This window comes from Vulpes vulpes, chromosome 3 (genome assembly GCF_048418805.1).
Source record: "Vulpes vulpes isolate BD-2025 chromosome 3, VulVul3, whole genome shotgun sequence".
Lineage (NCBI taxonomy): Eukaryota > Metazoa > Chordata > Mammalia > Carnivora > Canidae > Vulpes > Vulpes vulpes.
The window spans coordinates 103,026,457-103,046,796 of record NC_132782.1 but is presented as its reverse complement, the minus strand read 5'-3'; the positions used below and the strand labels follow the sequence as shown (position 1 = coordinate 103,046,796).

At 48.4% G+C, this 20,340-nt stretch overlaps 1 protein-coding gene across 4 annotated transcripts in view; it reads right to left on the bottom strand.

Annotated features, from left to right (window-relative positions):
* Positions 1-20,340, bottom strand: part of MYH11 (myosin heavy chain 11) — a 112,286-nt gene that overhangs the window by 26,436 nt on the left and 65,510 nt on the right. For all 4 annotated transcript variants that reach the window (XM_026003166.2, XM_026003167.2, XM_026003165.2 and 1 more), the window contains 12 exons: positions 19,922-20,065; positions 15,174-15,269; positions 12,757-12,875; positions 11,709-11,861; positions 10,649-10,822; positions 9,044-9,217; positions 7,124-7,238; positions 4,450-4,643; positions 2,528-2,649; positions 2,333-2,402; positions 2,000-2,160; positions 501-609 (listed from right to left, as the gene is read on the bottom strand). In XM_026003166.2, coding sequence (XP_025858951.2) covers positions 501-609; positions 2,000-2,160; positions 2,333-2,402; positions 2,528-2,649; positions 4,450-4,643; positions 7,124-7,238; positions 9,044-9,217; positions 10,649-10,822; positions 11,709-11,861; positions 12,757-12,875; positions 15,174-15,269; positions 19,922-20,065 — 1,631 coding nt within the window. The remainder of the gene's footprint in view (positions 1-500; positions 610-1,999; positions 2,161-2,332; positions 2,403-2,527; positions 2,650-4,449; positions 4,644-7,123; positions 7,239-9,043; positions 9,218-10,648; positions 10,823-11,708; positions 11,862-12,756; positions 12,876-15,173; positions 15,270-19,921; positions 20,066-20,340) is intronic.

The window sequence follows — 20,340 nt, the reverse complement described above, 5'->3', positions numbered from 1 at the left end:
GCATGAAAGAGGAAGCTGTGTCTGTGACAGCCAGTGGCCCTGCAAGGACAAGCTGCACCCAGAGAACAAACGGTGGATACACCCACCAATCTAGAAGGATCTCCAGAGAAGGGTGCTTTGTAAAAAGAGCCAGTCGCCAAGATGACATACTGCACGACTCCACTTCTATAATGTTCTCGAAATGGCAAAATCTCAGAAATGGAGAACAGAGGAGCGGTGCCGGGGCTACAGCGGGGACGTGAGCGTGGCCATAAATGAGCAACACGAGGGATCCCCAAGGTGGTGGAGATGCCCTGCATCCGAGTCTCGGGCATTTCTAACCCACGTGCCGAACAAGGAGGGGGCCCTTCTCAGGCCTGGAGAACTGGTGCCAGCTCCAGTCGAGTCGGAGCCCTCGAGTGCACACAGGCTGTCAACCAGATGCAGCCCCACATCTGGAGCATCTGCAGCACCAGGCTCAGGCTGAGGGGCCCAAGGGCCGTGGGGCCCCGAACACTCACTTTGGTGAACAGCCTCCACCACTGCCAGTTCCGCAGCTTGAGGTAGGCTGCGCAGTTCCTCTGGATCACCTTCATGGCCGTCAGCTGTTGCTGCCGCTTGGCAAAGGCCCTGGGGAGGAGGAGAGGGGGCGTGAGAAGCCCAGGGGACCCAACACCTGTCTCCCCGGGTCATCCACGGCATCCTGAAAGCAAGACACACCTGTCCACAGTATGTGATTTTGTGACTCACGTGGGGACATCCCCTGCATCCTCTCCAGCTCAGATCCCTCCCCCAGGAGGCTCTGAGCATCAGCACCTGCACGTGGTCTGGGCACAGACCAACTTCAATAATCCGGAGGCCACAGCCTTTCTCGGGGTTCAAAGAAAACCCCAGCTCACAAAAAGCCCCAGACTCAGAGCCGTGGTCCCAGCACCACCCAGGAAATCCATCTAGGCTACGCCATTCCCAGGGGGAACCTCCACATCCCCAGCCGTGCCTTGACTTCCCCACAGCTGAGCGTCCGACAAACCTACTCTTCATTCGAGTGTATTTTAGAAATCTCGGATCTGCCTTGGAACCAACGCCCGTTGTGTTTAAGGGCCGTCGGGTTGGCAAAACCACTGCAGAGGGAGCCGGGTCCTCCTTCCTCCCCTCGGCTGCCACCTTGGAACGAGGGTGAACTTGAGGAATGAGGCTGCGCCAGGTAGTGGCGGCGGGAGGGTGCATCGGGGAACTTTGCTATGAAATTTAACCGCTTAGGTCTGTCCCTGGACTCCGAGCTCCCCATTTCTGGCCTTGACCGTCTTGACCCACTCGGCAATGAATGGGCTTATCATGATCAGGGCTCTGCAGCTGCGAGCGTGGTCCCGACCTCATGGCAACACACGCCTGGACGGAGAGCTGCTCGGCCAGCCCCTGCAGTCTTCTTTGGGGTGTGACTTCCCTCCAGGAACCCCATCCCGCCTGCAGACCCCAGGCCTCACAAAACAGAAGGGGCATCCGGTCTTCCAAGACCCAGCCTTATGAGTCCCTTGTGGACACGGGGATATGCACACGGCCAAATCCTCTTTCCTCTGATTCTTCATCATATTCTCTCACTGGTGAAAAGATAACCAGGCCCTGTCTTGGCCCTCTTTGTGCAGCACTTTGCCGACTCCTCACGAAGAAACCCATGGGGGTAGGGATGAGTATTTGCATCCTCCAGGGGAGGAATAGGAGCCTTGGAGAGAAAGCCAAACTTGCCCAAGGCTCAGCAGCAAGGAAGTCGGGGAGCCCCGGCGATGCCCAGGGTCTCACCCCCTTCCGGGCCTGCCCTTATACCTAGCGCGCATCCCTAAAGTGGTAGCATTTCTGCCTCTGCAAGAAGGAGCTGCTGGTCAATCAGGATGCTTCCTGAAGCCTCTGGTCTCTTAGAAGCAGGGAACCCGAACATGAGCCCAGAGAGCCCCCCACCCCCACCCACCAAGGAGTGTGTTTTTCTGGGCTGTTTGCAGGGAGGCCACAGCACCCGGGTCCTTACTTTCTGGCCAGGTAGCCACGACACATGGCCTGGAAAGCCATGATGACATCTGTGATCTTCAAGTCCCGTTCCTCTTCCAGGTGGGCCAGGACCCCCGTTCGGAAGAAGATTTTGCTCTGTCCGATTCTGTACAAGTTGGGGTCAAGTTCTAGGGCTTTGATCTGCAGAAGGGAGGGGGACAGGCGTTCTTGTTCTCAGCTGCGACATGTGTGCATTAGGTGTGGTTAAGGAAGGTCCCGCCCCAGCAAGCTCCTGGCCATGCACCCCGGGACCGGAAGGGTTGCAGGAGGGTTTGCAGTCGGAACCCTGGGGAGGGGCCGGGGCAGGGCTCACCATGAGAATGCAGGCCTGCTTCCCGTCCATGAAGCCCTTGGGAATGGCGTTGGCAGCCAGGATCTCGTAGCTGGAGACACAGAGCAGATGGCACCGATCAAACACCTCTCCAGCGTCCTTCCATTCCTCCACCTGAGCTGGCTTACCACCTGCACCCCACGCGTCCCCCCCAATGCCTGGCCCCAGCGGGCTCACCGTTGGCGGAACTCCTGGAAGACGATCCTGTTGGGGAAGCCCTGGCGGCAGATGCGAATGCCTTCCAACACCCCGTTGCACCGCAGCTGCTCCAGCACCAGGAAGGCGTCCAGCTTGCCCGACTACAAGGACAGAGAGGCCCGTGGACCAGTGCAACCGGGACTCACGGAGCAGCAAGCCCTGAACCTCAGGGCTGGGTGACCCACCTTGTCAGGCCACCCCGGTTGACAGAGGCACCGGGTGAGGTCTCAGCTGAGGATTCAGGTACCACCTCTCTTGTACTTGGTGGCACCAGCAGCACCTGGCTAGAAACTGGGGCTTCCTCCCTGTCACCTCTCCTTCCCTCACTTCCTCTCCCTCACTGGCTCTACAGCAGCTCCCTCCCAGATAGCTCCCAATGGACCCACTGCTCTCCACTGCCATCCACACACCGTCACCAACCCCTACGTGCTTCCCACCCTTGTTTTGCCTCCTCCTGCAACCTCTCATTCTTTTTTAAAAATTTATTTATTTATTTATTTATTTATTTATTTATTTATTTATTTATTCATGAAAGGTACAGTGAGAGAGGCAGAGACACAGGCAGAGGGAGAAGCAGGCTCTCTGTGGGGAGCCTGATGCGGGACTTGATTCCAGGACCCCGAGATCATGCCCTGAGCCTAAGGCAGATGCTCAACCACTGAGCCACCCAGGTGCCCCTCTCATTCTATTTCTATAACATCAGTCTGATCATGACATACCTCTGCTATAAAAGCCCCCAGTGGCATCCTCTGGTCAACCCACAAGCAATGCCATAACCTCACTCCTGCCAAGTGATCCAACCCCATCTTTCCTCCAATCCCTGCCGCACACCATTACACGTCAACATGAAATGACCTTGGGTTTCACTGCCTCGACTTTTCATTCCTCAGCTCAATCTTAGTTTCTACCGCTCCCATTGCCTAGGATGCCTTCCCCACTTTGCCTTCCACGTCATCAAGCTGATGCCTCCTCGTTCCCAAGGCAGCTTTCTCTGAGCCCTGAAGCTGCAATGGGAGCTCCAGCTTCACAGTGTTCTCATAATTTACCACATTGTGCGTATCAGCTTGTGTGTGTCTCTCTCCCACTGTGTCTCCTATAACATCAGCACTACTGACGTCTTGGGCTGGATTAGTCACTGCTTTTCCCACTCTGAGGGCTGCCCTGTGTGCCATAGGGCATTTAGTAGCATCCCTGGCTTCTGCATATTGGATGGGAACAGCAGCTCCCTCCCAGTTATGACTGCCAACAAAGTGTTCAGATATGGCCAGATGTCCCTGGTGGGGGGGGGGCACGACTGCCCCAGCTGTGAGCACCCTGCACTAGATCACCATAAGAAACCTGCAGGCAGGGCAGCCCGAGTGGCTCAGCGGTTTAGCACTGCCTTCGGCCCAGGGCGTGATCCTGGAGACCCGGGATCGAGTCCCGCATCGGGCTCCCTGCATGGAGCCTGCTTCTCCCTCTGCCTGTGTCTCTGCCTCTCTCTCTCTCTCTCTCTCTCTCTCTCTCTCTCTCTGTGTCTCTCATGAATAAATAAAATCTTAAAAAAAAAGAAACCTGTAGGCAAAGACTACAATTTATCCAGCACTGTGTCCTCCATACCTGGCACAGGTGCAGCTCAGTAAATATTGACTGGAATCATGAATGAATGAGTGATTTGATGCCCTGGAAACTCCAAGGCTGAAGGTCACTTCTGTCCCCTTGCTTCCTTTTGCCTCCAGGATGGAGAATAGGTACCCAATTCAGACAACCTTCTACCTGTGTTAGATGGAGCCGTTGGGGTATGGAGTCAGGCTGTCTTCCTGCCCCTCTACTCTGGTCTGCCTTTCCCTTTCCCAAAGCCCCCTGACAATATCCCAGGGAGGATATTTTGACCACCCAAGGAACCAGGCAGGCGGCCTCACTCTCTTCTCGTGGTTGGGGATGATGCAGCGCACAAAGTTGGGTGTGGTATTGCGTAGCGTGGTCATCAGCTTCCCCAGCTGCTCTTTGTACAGCTGCCCCACCGTGCGGAACATGCCCTTCTTGGTCTTGGAGGCACTGGGCAGTGAGCTCTCTGTCATCTTGGCCATCTGGTCCAGGCCCACAATGCGGTCCACTGTGGGGCACATTAATGTTGGTGTCTGTCAGCCTCTGGCCATCCCAGGGGCCCTCCACCCCCACCATAGACCAGAGGACCAAGCCCAGAGGGTGGAGACCCCAAGTCCTCTGCTCCCTTTTGGTGGGCACCACCCCCCATTCTTTACTGTGCTGACCAACACCTTTCTACTAGCAATAGGTAAGGGGAGGTATGCAAAGGATTACTTTCCATGTATTATCTATTTGGAAAATCCTGAAAGCCCCTGAGTGACACAAAGAACAAATTCTCTTTGATGTTGTCACATAAACCTGGGAATAAATCCTGCTCTTGCCACTGCCTTGGCCTGGTGCCATGTTGTGGCACTCAGCTTCTCCTTCTACAAAAAGGGGGTAACAACAGCATCTACTTCATCAGGCAGGCATAAGGAAATAAGGCACACCCCTCCTGCCTGCCTTTAGTCCTTCATCTACCAACAAATATTTACGGAGAACCTACTATGTACCAAGCTCTATGGATACAGACACGAACAAAATAGAGACCCTGTGTCTCCACGCACACACACCACACACACACACACACACCCCAGCTCATATCCTATGGATACTCTAATGGGAAGGGACTGACAATGATTACATATGTAAGTATATAATATTCCAAGTGGTGAGATGTGGTTAGAAAGATAAAGCAGGGTAAAGGGGGAGAGAGAAAGTAATGGGGGTGATCTCCCCAATAAGTTGAGTGAGTAATTAAGTAGATATTCAGGGAAATAATTTTCTGGGCAGAAGGTATAGCAAACCCTCCCAAGTAGGAATCTGGCACATTACTAGGTGACTCAACAAAGAACAGGTGGTGGTGTTATTGGTGGTGGTATTACAACCACAGTGGTTCTTTTTCTTTCAAAAGAGAATGAGAGACTTTTACCCTTCCAGGGGGCACTGCAGATGCCAAGCTGAAACCATTGGCATTGCTATGAATTTCCCTCAAGGCACTGCTTTTGCTGCACCCCACAGACTTTGGTAAGTTGTGTTTTCATTTTTACTTAGTTCAAAATATTTTAAAATTTCACTTGAGAAAATTAAATTACATACCAAAACACTTCGAAACAACACATGGGCCAAGGGCCGAGGAAGAGGTTTCTTGGGCCCACGTGCTATTTAGAAGTATGTTGTTTAAGTTCCACTATTTGGGGATTTTCCAACTATCTTTCTCTTATTGATTTCTAGTTTAATTCCATGGAGCTCCAAGAGCAGACAATGTATGCTTATTCTTTTAGATTCATTAAAGTGTGTTTTATGCCCTAGAATGTGGTCTAACTGGTGAAGTTCCACGTGAGCTTGAGAGGAATGTGCATTCCATCATTGTTGGATGAAATAGTCTACAGATGATGGTTGTATGCAGTAGGATGATGGGGGTTCAGTTCAATTCCACTGGCATTAGGATGCTCTGTTTCTCCTCCTTGTACTCAGTTAGGGTCCATGTAATAATATCTTTGCTTATATCTGTCTCCCGCAAGGCTCTGGGCTCCTGGAGGGAAGGGCCTTGCCAAAACGGTCAAGAATCCCAGGGTGAGATGCCATGACCCCATTACCCCAGGGCCTGGCACATGGTGAGCACTTAGTAAATGTCTACACAACAGAACCCTTCCTACAGCATCTTCTACTGTGCTTAAAACAAGGGTGGCCAGACCTTTAAGCCCAAGGCCCACAGGCTCTGTGCAAGGATAGAAATCTGTTGCAGGCACTGAGGTCCAGAAATAAGAGCAGAAAACCCCACCACCTGTAGTAGTCGTCATGGCAGCAGGCACGCACTGAGCCTTTACTATGGGACTGGCAAGTGCTAAGCACTTCACAAGGATTATCTCTCCTCAGAGGGAACCAAAGCATGGTCCCCAGGGCAGCCTCAGCAGCACCTAGGAACTTGTTAAAAATGCGGAATCTCAGGCCCCACCCAGACCTGCCAAATCAGAACCTCCGGGGATACAGCCCAATTTTCTGAGATTTGACAAGTCCCCCAGAAGATCCAGATGCATGCTCAAGCTTGAGCTCTTGGTCTAATTCTACCCTCACAGTAATCCTAGGAGGGTTGGGGACCATTATTACCTCCTGGTTTTACTAAGGAGGGCACTCAAGTTTAATGACATCAAGAGACTTGTCCAAGATGACACAGCTAGCATGTGGCAGAGTTATGATTAAGTGAAATCTTTCTGACTCCAGATAGGAAGTCACCATGCCTCATGCACTGTTTTCTCTGTTACCACCTGTGCCCTAATTTAGGACTTTCTCTCTGGGATCCAGGTGTGGGACTGAGGGGTCAGGGGTTACCACTCAGGAAGTGGCTAAATGTGCCAGCAAGTCATCACTAGCACCTGCACACGCGGCCCTCTCCCCCACCCCCATATAGGCCCACCCCTCATAGCAGCAGGTGTGGGAACCCAGGCAGCTGGGAGGAGGTGGAGGACCTTGTGTCCAATCCTCCGGTTCCAGCCAGGAGGGCCTTACCGTCCTTCCACAGGTCGGCCACAAACTTGTCTGAGGAGGCGTTGAGGAGGGAAGTCACGTTGTCATTCAGCGGGTCCATGTTCTTGGTCAGCCAGGCGCTGGCATTGTAGTCCACCTGCCAAGGATCACCCCACTGGTCAGGTGCTTCTGCCTCCATTACACACTAAGGCCAGGACCCAAGGCCTCCTGGTTCCCTCCCAATCTTCCAAGGTCAGAGAGGAAATGGCATCAGCAGCCATCACAATGGGAAGCCACGAACACCCATGCAGAGACCAGTAGAGGCACGGTGAGGCATCAGCTAACAGCACCCCTCACTGACTCTATCTACTCTCACTTCTCTTGGTAAGCTTCTGACAGCCTCCACTCTGCATAGCCCAGTAGGATGGCTGTGAGTTCTGACGGATGGAGAGCTTTGCTGATGGCAAGAACCCTCCCTCCACACCCAGGGATCCCCTCCCACACAGAGAAGCCTCGGCAACAATTACATTATGTTTGAGGAACTTCCTTTCTCATCTCTGATGAGAATGTAATTTTTGCGCCTTGGAGATCCTGATATATGGATATACAGAAAAAAGGACCAGTAAACCTTTTTCTTTTTTTTTTAAATTAAAAAAAATTTTTTTTAAATTTATTTATGACAGTCACACACACACACACAGAGAGAGAGAGAGAGAGAGAGAGAGAGAGGCAGAGACACAGGCAGAGGGAGAAGCAGGCCGCATGCACCGGGAGCCCGACGTGGGATTCGATCCCAGGTCTCCAGGATCACACCCTGGGCCAAAGGCAGGCGCCAAACCGCTGTGCCACCCAGGGATCCCAAGTAAACCTTTTTCGATTCCGGACTTGAACATGGACAAACCTTATATTTTATTACTGTGGCTCTGAAATGGAAGGAACCTGTTAAATAGCTCTGGAGGGTTATGATGGGATATGGGTTGTTACCATGGTAGCCAGGCCTGATCGCAGAAAAAAAAAAAAAAACACTTGGGAAGGCAGAAAAGAGAAAAAGAGTTATTCCGTGTGCTTAAGGGAATGTACACTCCCTTGAGTATAGGGTAGGAGTTGGCAAACTTTTATGGTAAAAAGCCCAGATAGTAAATATTTTCAGCTTTGCAGGGCACAACATCTCTCTCATGTAGTGTCACAAGCAAAGACATGTAAACAAATGCACGAGGCTGTGCGCCCATAGAACCTTATTTACAAAAGCAGGCTGTGGGTCAGATGAGGCACACGGGGCCGTGGTTTGCCATCCCCCTGGTATAGGCAGGGCATTGCCTGTTCGCACGAGGCAGTAGAGGCACTGGAGAGATAATAAAGTAGTCGGATCCTGCAAGCCAGGCTAAGCTGTGTCTTTTCTACATTACCCAGGACCCTCAGGAGCCATCGAGGAAGCTCCTATATATTTACAGCCACCACATTATGATCATCATTATCAAGAAGAAGAAGGGGGAGGAGGAGGAGGAGGAGGAAGAGGACAAGGAGAAGGAAGAAGACAATCATTCCATATTTGCCTGGAGAGTAAAGGCTGGCAGTGGCAAGCTCAAGACTGTGGTCAGGAAGATTTTTGTTGGACTCCAGAGTGTGTTTATCGGTCATCCCATCCCAGTTGGCCCTTCCTGTTGGGTTTAAATAGTAGCAGGAAGGATTCAGAGTCTATACGAGAAAGAACTTCCTGGCCACCCTGGAAACTGGCCAATGCTATAGAGGAAATGCTCTAGAAGCATTTGGGAAATGCTATAGAGGTTAGAGTATATATATACATCTTCCTTATAGATACTCAGATGGATCATATATCGCAGGACTTGCTGGATTTGCTTTACACGGATGCCTTTGGACTCTTCCGTTCCCAAACCACTCCTACTCTGAGTGCCTTGCCTGGTTCCTGGAGACAGAGAGAGCCCTGGCACCCGGGGCTGGTACCTTCCCAGCATAGTGGATGATGGAGAACTCCGTTTTGTCCTTGAGCTGCTTGGGCTTCTGAAACTTGGGATGGTTGCCCTGCTCTGTGCATAGCTTCTCCACGAAGGACTTGTCTGTGGCTTTGGGGAACCAGCACTCCTCGTCCAGCAGGGCCAGCACACCTGGAGGGTTGTTCTGTGGGAAACAAGGAAGGCAGGATCACAGTTAGGGTGCCCAAGCCTCGGGCTTGCCAGAGAGAGCTGGCCACCGAAACACACCATAGGCAGCCTCCCCCTGGTTCTATCACCTTTTCTACCTATGTATAAAGATGGATTTATGTCTTCCACTCCTACAAATCTAACCTCAAATTACCCTGTGTCCAGTGGACCTCCACTGGGGATGGAAGGGCAGGCACCAAAAGAACATGCTTGCTTCTGCCCCCTGGTGGACAGCACACACTGAACAAAGATTTCACTCGTGAATTTGTTCCTTCACATAAATATTCACCTCAGGGTTACTTTTTTTTTTTTTTTAAAGAGCATTGGGGCTTTTATTTTTATTTTTATTTTTTTTATTTATGATAGTCACACACAGAGAGAAAGAGAGAGGCAGAGACACAGGCAGAGGGAGAAGCAGGCTCCATGCACCGGGAGCCTGATGTGGGATTCGATCCTGGGTCTCCAGGATCGCGCCCTGGGCCAAAGGCAGTCGCTAAACCACTGCGCCACCCAGGGATCCCACCTCAGGGTTACTTTGAATAAGCTCTTTTCTGTGGCCTAGACAGGCTAAACCAAGGTGCCAAGAATATGGCCATAGTTTACACACGTCATTCACTCTGCTGGAAGGGTCTTCACTTTTTAGACTCCGATCAGAGAAGTTTTTTTCTTTCTTTCTTTTTCTTTCTTTCTTTCCTTTTCTTTCTTTCTTTCTTTCTTTCTTTCTTTCTTTCTTTCTTTCCTTCTTTCTTTCATTCTTTCTTTCCTTTTTTCTTTCTCTTTCTCTCTCTCTCTTTAATGTAAACTCTACACCCCACATGGGGCTTGAACTCACCACCCTGAGATCAAAAGTCACATGCTCCTCTGACTAAGCTAGCCAGGCACCCCGAGAAGTATTTTTCCACTGCTCTGTCCAAAGCAGGCCTCCCTAAATCATTCTCCACATAGGCCTTATCAGAGGTTTAGTTGATTTGTTTGTCTGGTTTCATCATCTACTCCTTCAAGAGGGCAGGGACTAAGTCCATCTGGTTCCTGGTTACCTCCCTAGCCCCTAAAGAGGCACCCCGCTCAGTACACAGTCATTCAACAATTATTGATTGTGCACCTACTATGGACGTGCTTCTAGGAATTAGGGATACATCAGTGAACAAAACAAAGGCCCTTGCCTTTGAGAATGAATGAATGGGGGGAAGGGGGAGAAGGGAGGGGAAAGGAGGGGAGGGAGGGAAGGAGGGAGAAATAAAAAAAAAAGAAAATACCTTTGATAGTGAAATGTGGGCTAAGGGAAAGTGTGATCGAGTTCACAAGGACTCGGTGGTGGGGGAAGCCGTGCACACGCGGGGCGAGGGCAGGGCCCACGTGCCAGCCGAACGAGGCCACACACGCATGCGAGTGTGATGTGGGCCCTCACCGGCCGCTCAATGAGCTCGATGCAGGGCTGCAGGTCAAGCCCGAAGTCGATGAAGTTCCACTCGATGCCCTCACGCTGATACTCCTCTTGCTCCAGGATGAACATGGTGTGGTTGAAGAGCTGCTGCAGCTTCTCGTTGGTGTAGTTGATGCACAGCTGCTCAAACGAGTTCACCTGGGTGTGTGACACGGGGAAGGCCCAGTGAGCATCCTGGTCAGAGGACACAGGGCCCAGGGAAGCTCTCCCCTGAGACAGCGCCGTGGCTGGCACCCTTTCTGCAAGAGCCCGTCTGCCATCCCAGAGCCCAGAGAGGGCTTCGCCCCGGCAAAGGCTGCCTAGAGTTCATGGGGCTGGCGATTGTCACAGCCCCCCACCCCCAGGTTGTTTTAAGGACGGTTATCTCCTTCACCTGTGCAGTGACTTATGGGTAGAACAACTGTGTAGGCTACTTCAATACCACCACTGTATAGATGTGGACATGGAAACTCAGAGAGGGAGTCATTCTCTAGTAGGTGCTGTGTTTTAGAAAATCTGTCAATCTCAAGACCTTCCCTTCCACTGAGAATGTCCCTCCAATCTGTGGAAGTAGGATCCAGGATTCACACTACATGAAGTATGGCAAGACCCTGAAATCAGGGCTTGGCCCAACTCAGGTAAGAGTCAATGAGACTCAAGTGCAAGATTTTGGTTGGAACTGTTGGGAACAGTTGGAACTGGTTGGAACTTCCAGGGTTGCTGAGAGGTAGTTTAGAGCTGTGGCAGCCATCTTGCCACCATGAGGGGAAAACTGGCTTGAGAATGGAACCAACATAGAGGGTGGGAAAGAGAGAGAGAGATGAAAGAGATCAGGTCTTGCGTGCTGGGCCCAGCTGTAGCTCTGGCTTTCTCAGTTTCACCAAACAATACATCTCTTACACTCTCAAGGGTGTAACCTTAGCTAGACAGCCTCCCACTCTAAGTGGTCATCTGCCTGCCTTTCTCTGAAATAATGACTTCTCCAAAGGGAAGCTTCATCCCAAAGAGCCAAGACCATGGCTGTCATGATCCCACCAAGCTGTACCTCAAAGATCTCAAATCCAGCAATGTCTAGGATTCCCAGGAACGAAGCCCCTTGCCGGTGGGTCTTGTCTAGGGCTTTGTTCACACGGCTGAGTATCCAGCGGAAAAGGCGTTCATAAGTAGCCTTGGCCAGAGCCTCTATGGCAAAGTCTGCCTGTAGGGAGAAGTGAGGGAACATGGTCATCCCCAGTGCCGCATTTTCATATGAGCCCGGCCAGCAGCTCAGATTTTTATACCCCTCCTACCCATAACCAGTCCTTAAAAAATAAACAAAAAATGGAAATTATGCCATCTCTACAACCAGCAGAAAAGTGGCAGTAAGGAATAGAGTGGTCAGACCTAAGGAATGACTGTGTAGATAACTAAATGGATCCTATCAGAGGGATGGAGGGACTCGGAACAGCATAGAGCCTGTTCCATCCCTGGGACCATTTAGAAGTGGTCAGTTCTGTTTCCAGAAAGGGTACACAGTCATTTAAAAAAATATATCTTTTAGGTCTGACCTCATGTGTACAACTAAGAGATCAAGATGAGATTGTGAGTGAGGTACTGTGCTGCTCTTGTTCAGTACTGGATCTTCAAAACCTGATATGGGATTTTGAATATTCTAGTATTGGATGGATGAGGGATAAAGAAATGGACAGATGGATAAAAAGGTGGATGGATATATGGGTGCATGGATGAGTAGATGGATGGATAGATGAATAGATGGATAAACGGATGGATAGAGGAGTGCATGGATGGGTGAACAGATGGATGAAGAGATGGATGGATGAATGGGTGAATAGATGCATGGATGGATGAATGGATGGATAAAAGGATGGATGATGGATAAGTGGATGGATGGATAGATGAATGCATGGATGGGTGGATGGATTGATGGATGAAAAGATAGATGCATGGATGGGTAAATGGATGAATGGAAGGATGGATGGATGCATGGATGGATGAACGGATGTATGTATGTATGTATGGAAGATTCTGCAGAAATAAATGGCAAGTGTAGAAATTACTTCACATGCAAAAATAAACAGTAAGTGCATCATTACCTGTTCTTTTGTCTGAGCTTTCTGTACTACATCCCGCCCAACTTTGATACGTGGGGTCAGGATGGACCTGGTGAAATCTGTCACATTAATTCCCATGAGGTGGCAAACTTTCTGAGCAGCTGGATAGAGGAAAAAAGCACATGAAGTGTATCACAAAAGAGAAGGCTTAGGAAGGCAGGCACATCCCATGGGATATTTGTGATCTGTGTATACATTGGGCTTTTTTTGAGAAATGGAGCATGATGGTAGTGAACATAGCATTAGAGAGTCCCGAAAACTGCTGTCACTGGTGACCCCATCCCCAGTGCTTTGCAAAGAGGTGGGATGGAGGTATGCTCCACATGGGGCCTTAGGGTCAGACAATTCTAGGTTCAAATTCTTGCCCCTTTCCCATTTCCTAATTATGTGATTTTGGAAAAATCACATATTTATTAAATCACATATTTAACTTCCTAGAGCCTTGCTTTTTTCGGCTTGTAAAAAGAGTAGGCCATTTGGTACCGTGTGGGCTTGTCAACTCAATTAAACTAGGTAAGGCATGTAAAGCGCCTAACATATGGTCAACTACCAATAAAGATGTGTCCTACTGTGCCAAGATAGGTGCTGCATCATTTGTGGCAGAAAAATATTGGAAATGACTTAAATGTCTATTAATATGGAAGCAAATAAATATATCATGGTATTTTCACAAGGTGAGTACCAAACAGCAGTTAAAGGAATGACTTCAGTTTTCTCTTTCTCTCTAGACCAATAAATAGCTCTTAACTGGGGATGATTTTGCCCTCACAGGACTTATGGCAAGGATGGGAGACATTTTTGGTTGTCACACTAGGGGGCGCTACTGTCAAGAAACCCTGATCCAGATAATGGTGAGAAAAGTTGCAGAAGGATGTCTCCAGTGTGACATCACTCATGTAGATTAAAATCACACTCACTAAGCAACACTATCTATTGTTTAAATATATGTATGGGAAAGTATAAAAACGCAATTGTAAGGGGACAATTATGTTGTGGTCGCTTGGAGACACAAGGAGAATGGGACCCTACTAGGAGAATGAGGGAATGTCACTGTTGGCTACTCTGTTTTATTTTAAAGACTAAGTAGTATTAGAACATGCTCACAAATGTCCATTCTGGATGGTGGACTCTTGTTATATTAGTGTATTTCTGCATTTTAAAACTTTTCTTTAAAAGAAAATAAATTAAAAATAAGGACTGCTTCCTTCACTCAAGGGCTAATCTTGCTTGATGGTTTGTGCATGTGTGGTGAATGATACATGGTGTGGTTTTAGGATTTTTTTCCCCCTGTCCCTTTGCAAGGAGGAGGAACACCTGACAGGTCCAATGGAGAGTAAGCTCTAGGGAGCTTGCAAAAGCCATACAATACCCGGCCTGCGCTGGCCTGTGGAGACAACAGGTGGACAAGCTGGGGACTTAAATTATCTTTTGGCTCAGCCACTCACAAGCATGGGGTACCCAAGCAATCTTTCCATAACATGAAACACCGCTTATTTGCAGGTAAGGCTGTCAAATTTAGAAAAAAATAACAACACAGGATGCTTAACTAAACTTGAATTTCAGGTAAACAATCAACATTGACAAATTATAGTTATGTCCCAAATATTGCATAGAACCTACAACATATTATAAAATATGTCCTTTTATAATGACATCCAGATAATATAAATATATTCCCAAATATATTATTAATATAATATAAATATATTATCCCCAAATATATATTCCCAATTATATATAAATATTTATTGTTTATCTGAAATTCAGGTATTCCTGGGCATCTTCTATTTTATCTGGCAACTCTAATTGCGGAGAAACTTGAGGTCTGTCTCCCCAGCAAGACTGTATGAGCCACGAGGAATGGGGCTGTTCCTATTTAGTTTCTTGATGAATCCCAGAGCCTGGCCTATTATACATGCTCAAAAGATTTGTTTAAGAAAACAAATAATGGAAGCTGGCTTAGAATTGATGCTCCCTAAGGATCCTGTCTGGTCTAAAACCATTAGTTTCCACCTCCCACCATGCTCTGATTCAAGAACTTCCCACTGTAGGGCCTTCAGCAGTAAAAAGTCTAAAAAAGATAAAAGTCAGTGAAAATAGCTTAGTTTAGAGGTGTCTGGGTGGCTCAGTGGTTGAGCATGTGCCTTCGGCTCCAGTCATTATCCCAGGGTCCTGGGATTGAGTCCCACATCAGGCTCCCTGCATGGAGCCTGCTTTTCCCTCTGCCTGTGTCTCTGCCTCTCTTTCTGTGTCTCTCATGAATAAATACATAAAATCTTTAAAGAAAAAAATAACTTAGTTTAGCACTTGTTAATACCTCACCCAAAAAACAACCAAAGACTTCCTTTTGCCCTCCTTCCCATCACAGACATTGTCAGTTATTAAAAGGCAACAAGCACCTGTGTTATCCGGCATGGATGCCTGGTCTGTGTTTCTTTCCTTCTTGAAGACAATATTTCCAAGTTGCAGGACAGATGACACCACTTTCAGTATGGCTGGGGTGAGAAAAAAAAAAAAACAGATAAGACACAGACGTCAACGTTCAGATGTTCAGGAAGTTTAGAGTCTAAAAGGTTTTCCCAATAACTTGACCTTAGAGCCAATCTACATCTTTCTCCCCAAAAGACTCAGTTGTGAGCTCCTAAGTCTAGGAAAAAGGCAAACTAACCTAATTCCCTGCTAACATGGTAGAAAATCTGGCTGGGGGTAGCAACATGTGTTCAGATGGTTCCTAAAAATCTTGGGTTACAAGGGAATACTGTACAGCGGGGGTTGGACCCAATCCATGGAGGAAACCACAGCCCATGAACCAACTCCGGCCCACTGCCTGCCATTGTAAATAAAGTTTTATTGAAACACAGCCACAATCATTTATCTACATATCATCAGTAGCTGTTCGATGCTACAAGGGCAGAACTCAACAGTTGCAACAGAGGTCGTAGGACCCACAAAGTATTTACTATCTGACCCTTTACAGAAAATATTTGTCAACCCCTACAATACAGCAAGGAGAATGAATGATTTACAACCACAAACAATAAAGCTGTTGTATCTCACAAACACAAGCACTGAACAAATAACATGCTAAATGCAAATAAGAACAGAACTATGTAAGTCTGCTTACAGAAAGTTCAAGAACAGGAAAAACTCTGCTGTCAGAAGCTAGGAGAATGGTTATCCTTGACTGAGGGAAACTACGAGAAGGGCTATGGAAAGTTCTGGGGAGCTGTTAGTGTTCTCTCAGTTAAAATGGGTGCCAGGAGCACAGGTGTATGTGATTAATAAAAATTAATCAAAATGTGCCCTCATGATATGCGCAATTTTCTAAATGTAAATTATGTGTCAATGAAAGATGTTTCAAGAGCAAAAAACAAAACAAAAATCCTTGTGCTGCTTAATATCATCTGGCTGAGTGTACAAGATATTGATGCTAGAATCGAGAAGAAGGGGGAAATTGTTTCCCATTTGTTATCTAGGTGTCTTCAGAAAAAAACAATGTGTTCCCAGGCCCTGGGAACCCTTCAGATGCCATTCTCAGCCATGTTGGTGTTAAAATGGCTCCTATGTCTGAAATCCCCACAAGACCATGAGTTACTGGAGGTAGGGGATTGTCCTCTCATCTCTGTATTCTCAAAGCCTACTTCAGGGTCCAGACACACATAAAAAGGAAGGGAAGATGGATGGAGGATGCAGGATGGAAGGACAGAAGGATGTATGGGTGGATGGAAGATGGATCATGGATGCATGTATGGAAAGAAGAGAGATGAAGCCAGGACACAGGTGTGGGACAGATGTTCCCTTAAGGCCTCCAGAAGGAGCAAACCATGCAAACACCATGACTTTGGACTTTGAAAGTCCAAAACTTTGGACTTCTGGCCTCCAGAGCTGAGAGAACCTATTTCTGTTGTTTGAGGCCCCCAAGTCTGTCCTCATTCACTTCAGCAGGCCCAGGGAACCGACACACCATCCTCAGTGCCGGGGAATAGGGACACGGGCTTCCCAACATGGCCTGAGTACTGCCAGCGGCCTACAGGATGGGTGATCTTAGGTGACGTGGTTCTACAACTCCGACTCATTAGGTATTTACTCTAATTTACCAGAAATCATGCAATCAGGGCATACAATTAATGATTTTAACAAAAATTGTTGTTTAGGATAAAACCTGGAGCGTAAGGGCTGAAGAAATCTAGACCCTGCGCAAAAATATTCAGCCAATGCTAATATGGCTTGGAACCCAGAAGTGGCATCATTTACAAATGATGAAGTCTGGGAAATGGATCTAGACAGTCCCTAGGAGGGGTCTGGGTGCCTGGGTGCTGGAGCTAGCTGCCAGGGGGTTCGCTGCCTGGCCCTGTTCTTAGGGGCTGTGTGACCTCAAGTCAGGCATCAGCCTCTCTGGGCCTCTGTTTGGCCATCAGAAAGCCCATAAAAACACTTAGATCCTAGGATTGTCATGAGGAGGAAATGCCTAGCACCCGAACACGGTCGGGACCCAAGAACCACTGGTTGCTGTGATGTCATCATGACTCTAGCCCTACAGTGCCACTAGCTCTCCATGTGGCTGGCACCTACTTCTCCCTCACTGAGCTGCAGGAACCAGAGGGGCTGGTCACCTGGGGCCCCACGAAGCTCCGGGGCTCGCACCTGACCCCCCACCCCCCCAGGCTAGCCCCATTCTCCTCCAGCCTCTCTTGTGGAGCCCTGGGGTTCTCTCTGGAGCTGTAACTGGGGGCTGGCACACACACTGGTCTAGGTCTGAGTCCAACAGGGCATCACTCGTCCAGAAGGAGCAAACCACGCTCCAGAAGGATGCACACGCTCATCCTAACACTCATCTGTGTCTGTGTCCCATCCACGCTGCTCTTCACTTAACGTTTTTCTAGCCATTCACTCACTTCTTCTTCCTGAAGCTTATTTTACTAGGAAACCGTATCGCAAGTGAAAGATGAGCTTCCCTTGCCATATAAATAGGAGGCAACTATAGAAATCAATCCAGGGAAAAGGGAACGATATTAGCAAATTCTAGCAAGATGCTGGGTCCAAGGTCTGCTCTGTGTGGTGAAAGGGAGAAGGAGCAAGGACCAGAGGGGGCTGAGGACCTAGTGGGTGCTCAGCTGCTACTCTCTTCTTGAAACTCAACAGGAGAATTGAAAAGGGGCAGAGACATGATAATCATCCTGCAGTGGGATTCCACGTCACTGGGATTCCATGTTTTAGAATACACTGGGCTCTTCCTCACTTTGATTTCCAGACCTTGATTCTGATAGAGATTTTTGAAAGATTTTGTACAGGACAAAAGCCACCTTTCCGCAGACAAAAAAAAAAAAAAAGATGGTGAATCACACAATGGGGTGTGAGAGTCCCTGAGACCTGAGAGGGACAACGTGCTGTGTGTCCTTGGGGAAACTCCTTCACTTCTCTGCACCTCAGTTCCTCATGTGCAAATTGAGGATAACAGTGGCCACATGGTTGGGTTCTTTTGATATTAAATAATGCATATCAAGCACTTAGCAATATTGCTTTGTCACTTTAACTACATCAGAAGTATTTCCGCCAGTATGTGTTTCGAAAATGATTTAGAAAGCAATCCTTTTCTTGGAGCACCTGGGTGGCTCAGTGGATTAAGCGTCTGCCATCGGCTCAGGTCATGATCCTGGGGTCCGGGGATGGGGACCCCTGCTTCTCTCTCTCCTCTGCTTGCTCTCCCTCTCTCTCAAATAAATACATAAAATCTTTTTTAAAAAAAGAAACCAATCATTTTCTTTCTTAAGGCCAAATAATAATGGAATAAATCCTCTCTGATCAACATTTTAGTTTGTTCTGTTTTTTTTATTATTTTAATACTGGACGTCCTCCCCCCCCCCCCCCCCCCCCCCCGCCAAAGAGGCATTAGCGAATGCCTGGCACACAGCAAATACTTAATCATTAGTGGTTTGTGTGTGTGTTTAAAGCACAGATTAGAAGTAAAAATGACTCACATCCCAAATCAAATAAATCACTCTGGGAGAGCCAATGCCATCAGGAAGGGGTGCTGTTAATATTGGACTCTGATGTGCGGCTCTGGCCAAAATCCACAAACACCACCCATTTGTCCACTGACCCATGGAGCCCGCTTTTTCTGGGGAGGGGGGGCTGCCCCTCGGCGGTGGGGAGCTGCCCCTCCCTGTCTGCTGCATTTCGGCAACCTTACCACTATTCTGGGGCTCCAAAAGGGTATGGGCGTGGGAAGGGACAAACATTTTCCACAACCTTGTCCTGTGTTCCCAAAAGAGATTAACCTTGAACGCTGGGGCACATCTAACCCAGAAGGACAAGTATTTCTTGAAGCACAGTGTGGAAACCAAGATTATCTCTTTGAGCTTTCTTGATCTCAGGATCAAACATGTTTCCTGGCCATTGGTTGGTGATGCTGATGAACATGGGTCCATGCCCAGAACTGCCTTTCCAGGAGGAACCCAAGTTAACCCACTGCCTCAGTTTCTCCCCCCACCCCCACCCATCCTGTTCCCCTATGTTCTTGACAAGGCCAACGTCCTATCTCCAGCTCCAACATGGAATAGAGACCATAACATAAGCCACTCAGAGCTTTCCATAACCCTGCATCGTTGTGAATAACTCAGAAATATGACACCAACCTAAGCCAACTGGTAAGAGTCAATAAGACTCTACTCATGGACTCAGGCAGGGAACCCAATCTGTTCTGTTGGACATAAATCCAAAGGAGGTAAGGGCTGGAGCCATGGCAGCCCTTGTGCTGCCAAGAAACTGTAACCCACCTAAAGACAACATTGCTCTGAGACCAAGTTCTAGAGACACAGAACCCATTGTACCTGAAACCCACATCCCTGAACTTTCCAGCTCTGCAAGTGGATCATTTTCCTTTTTGCTTAAGCCAATTTGGGTCACCTGTAACTGAAAGAGCCCTAACATATGAAGCCACTTTTCTAAAACATCAATAACCCATCTAAAGTAATATTCATTTTCCTTCTTCTTCTTCTTTTTTTTTTTTTTTTTTTTTTTTTGAGGGAGTGGAAGCAAGCAGACATCTGTCCTGACCAGAGAAGAGCCTCTAATTAATTCTGGCAGTCCTGAAGGCATGAATCGAGGTTCCCTCACCAGCACCCAGCCTCCAGGTGTGAAGACTTACACAGTTGCTCCTCCTCACTGAAGCCCATGATTGCCATGGCCTCCACTGTTTCCTGGAACATCTCGTCATCCTGAGCAGCCGGGATGGGCACAAAGCCATTGGAGAGGAATGTGTAGTTGTTGAAGCCCTCCAAAAGCAAGTCATCTAGAAGGAGACAAAGATGGGGCAGTGATTAGGAAGATGGACTTTGGATATGAGGCAGGAACCCGGTAATGGGTCTGGACCATCATATTTTCACTTCCTTTCCCAAAATATACACAGTTTAAAACCTTCCTTCTGTTCCATCCCACAGAAGGCACCACCAGCCATCACCAGCTTCATACAGTGGTGTAGGTTGTGCACTGTCCCAAGCTGTCTGGAGCCGAAACCTACGCTTGGCTCCATTTCCTAAGCTGTGTTCCCCGACACAGGGTTGCATC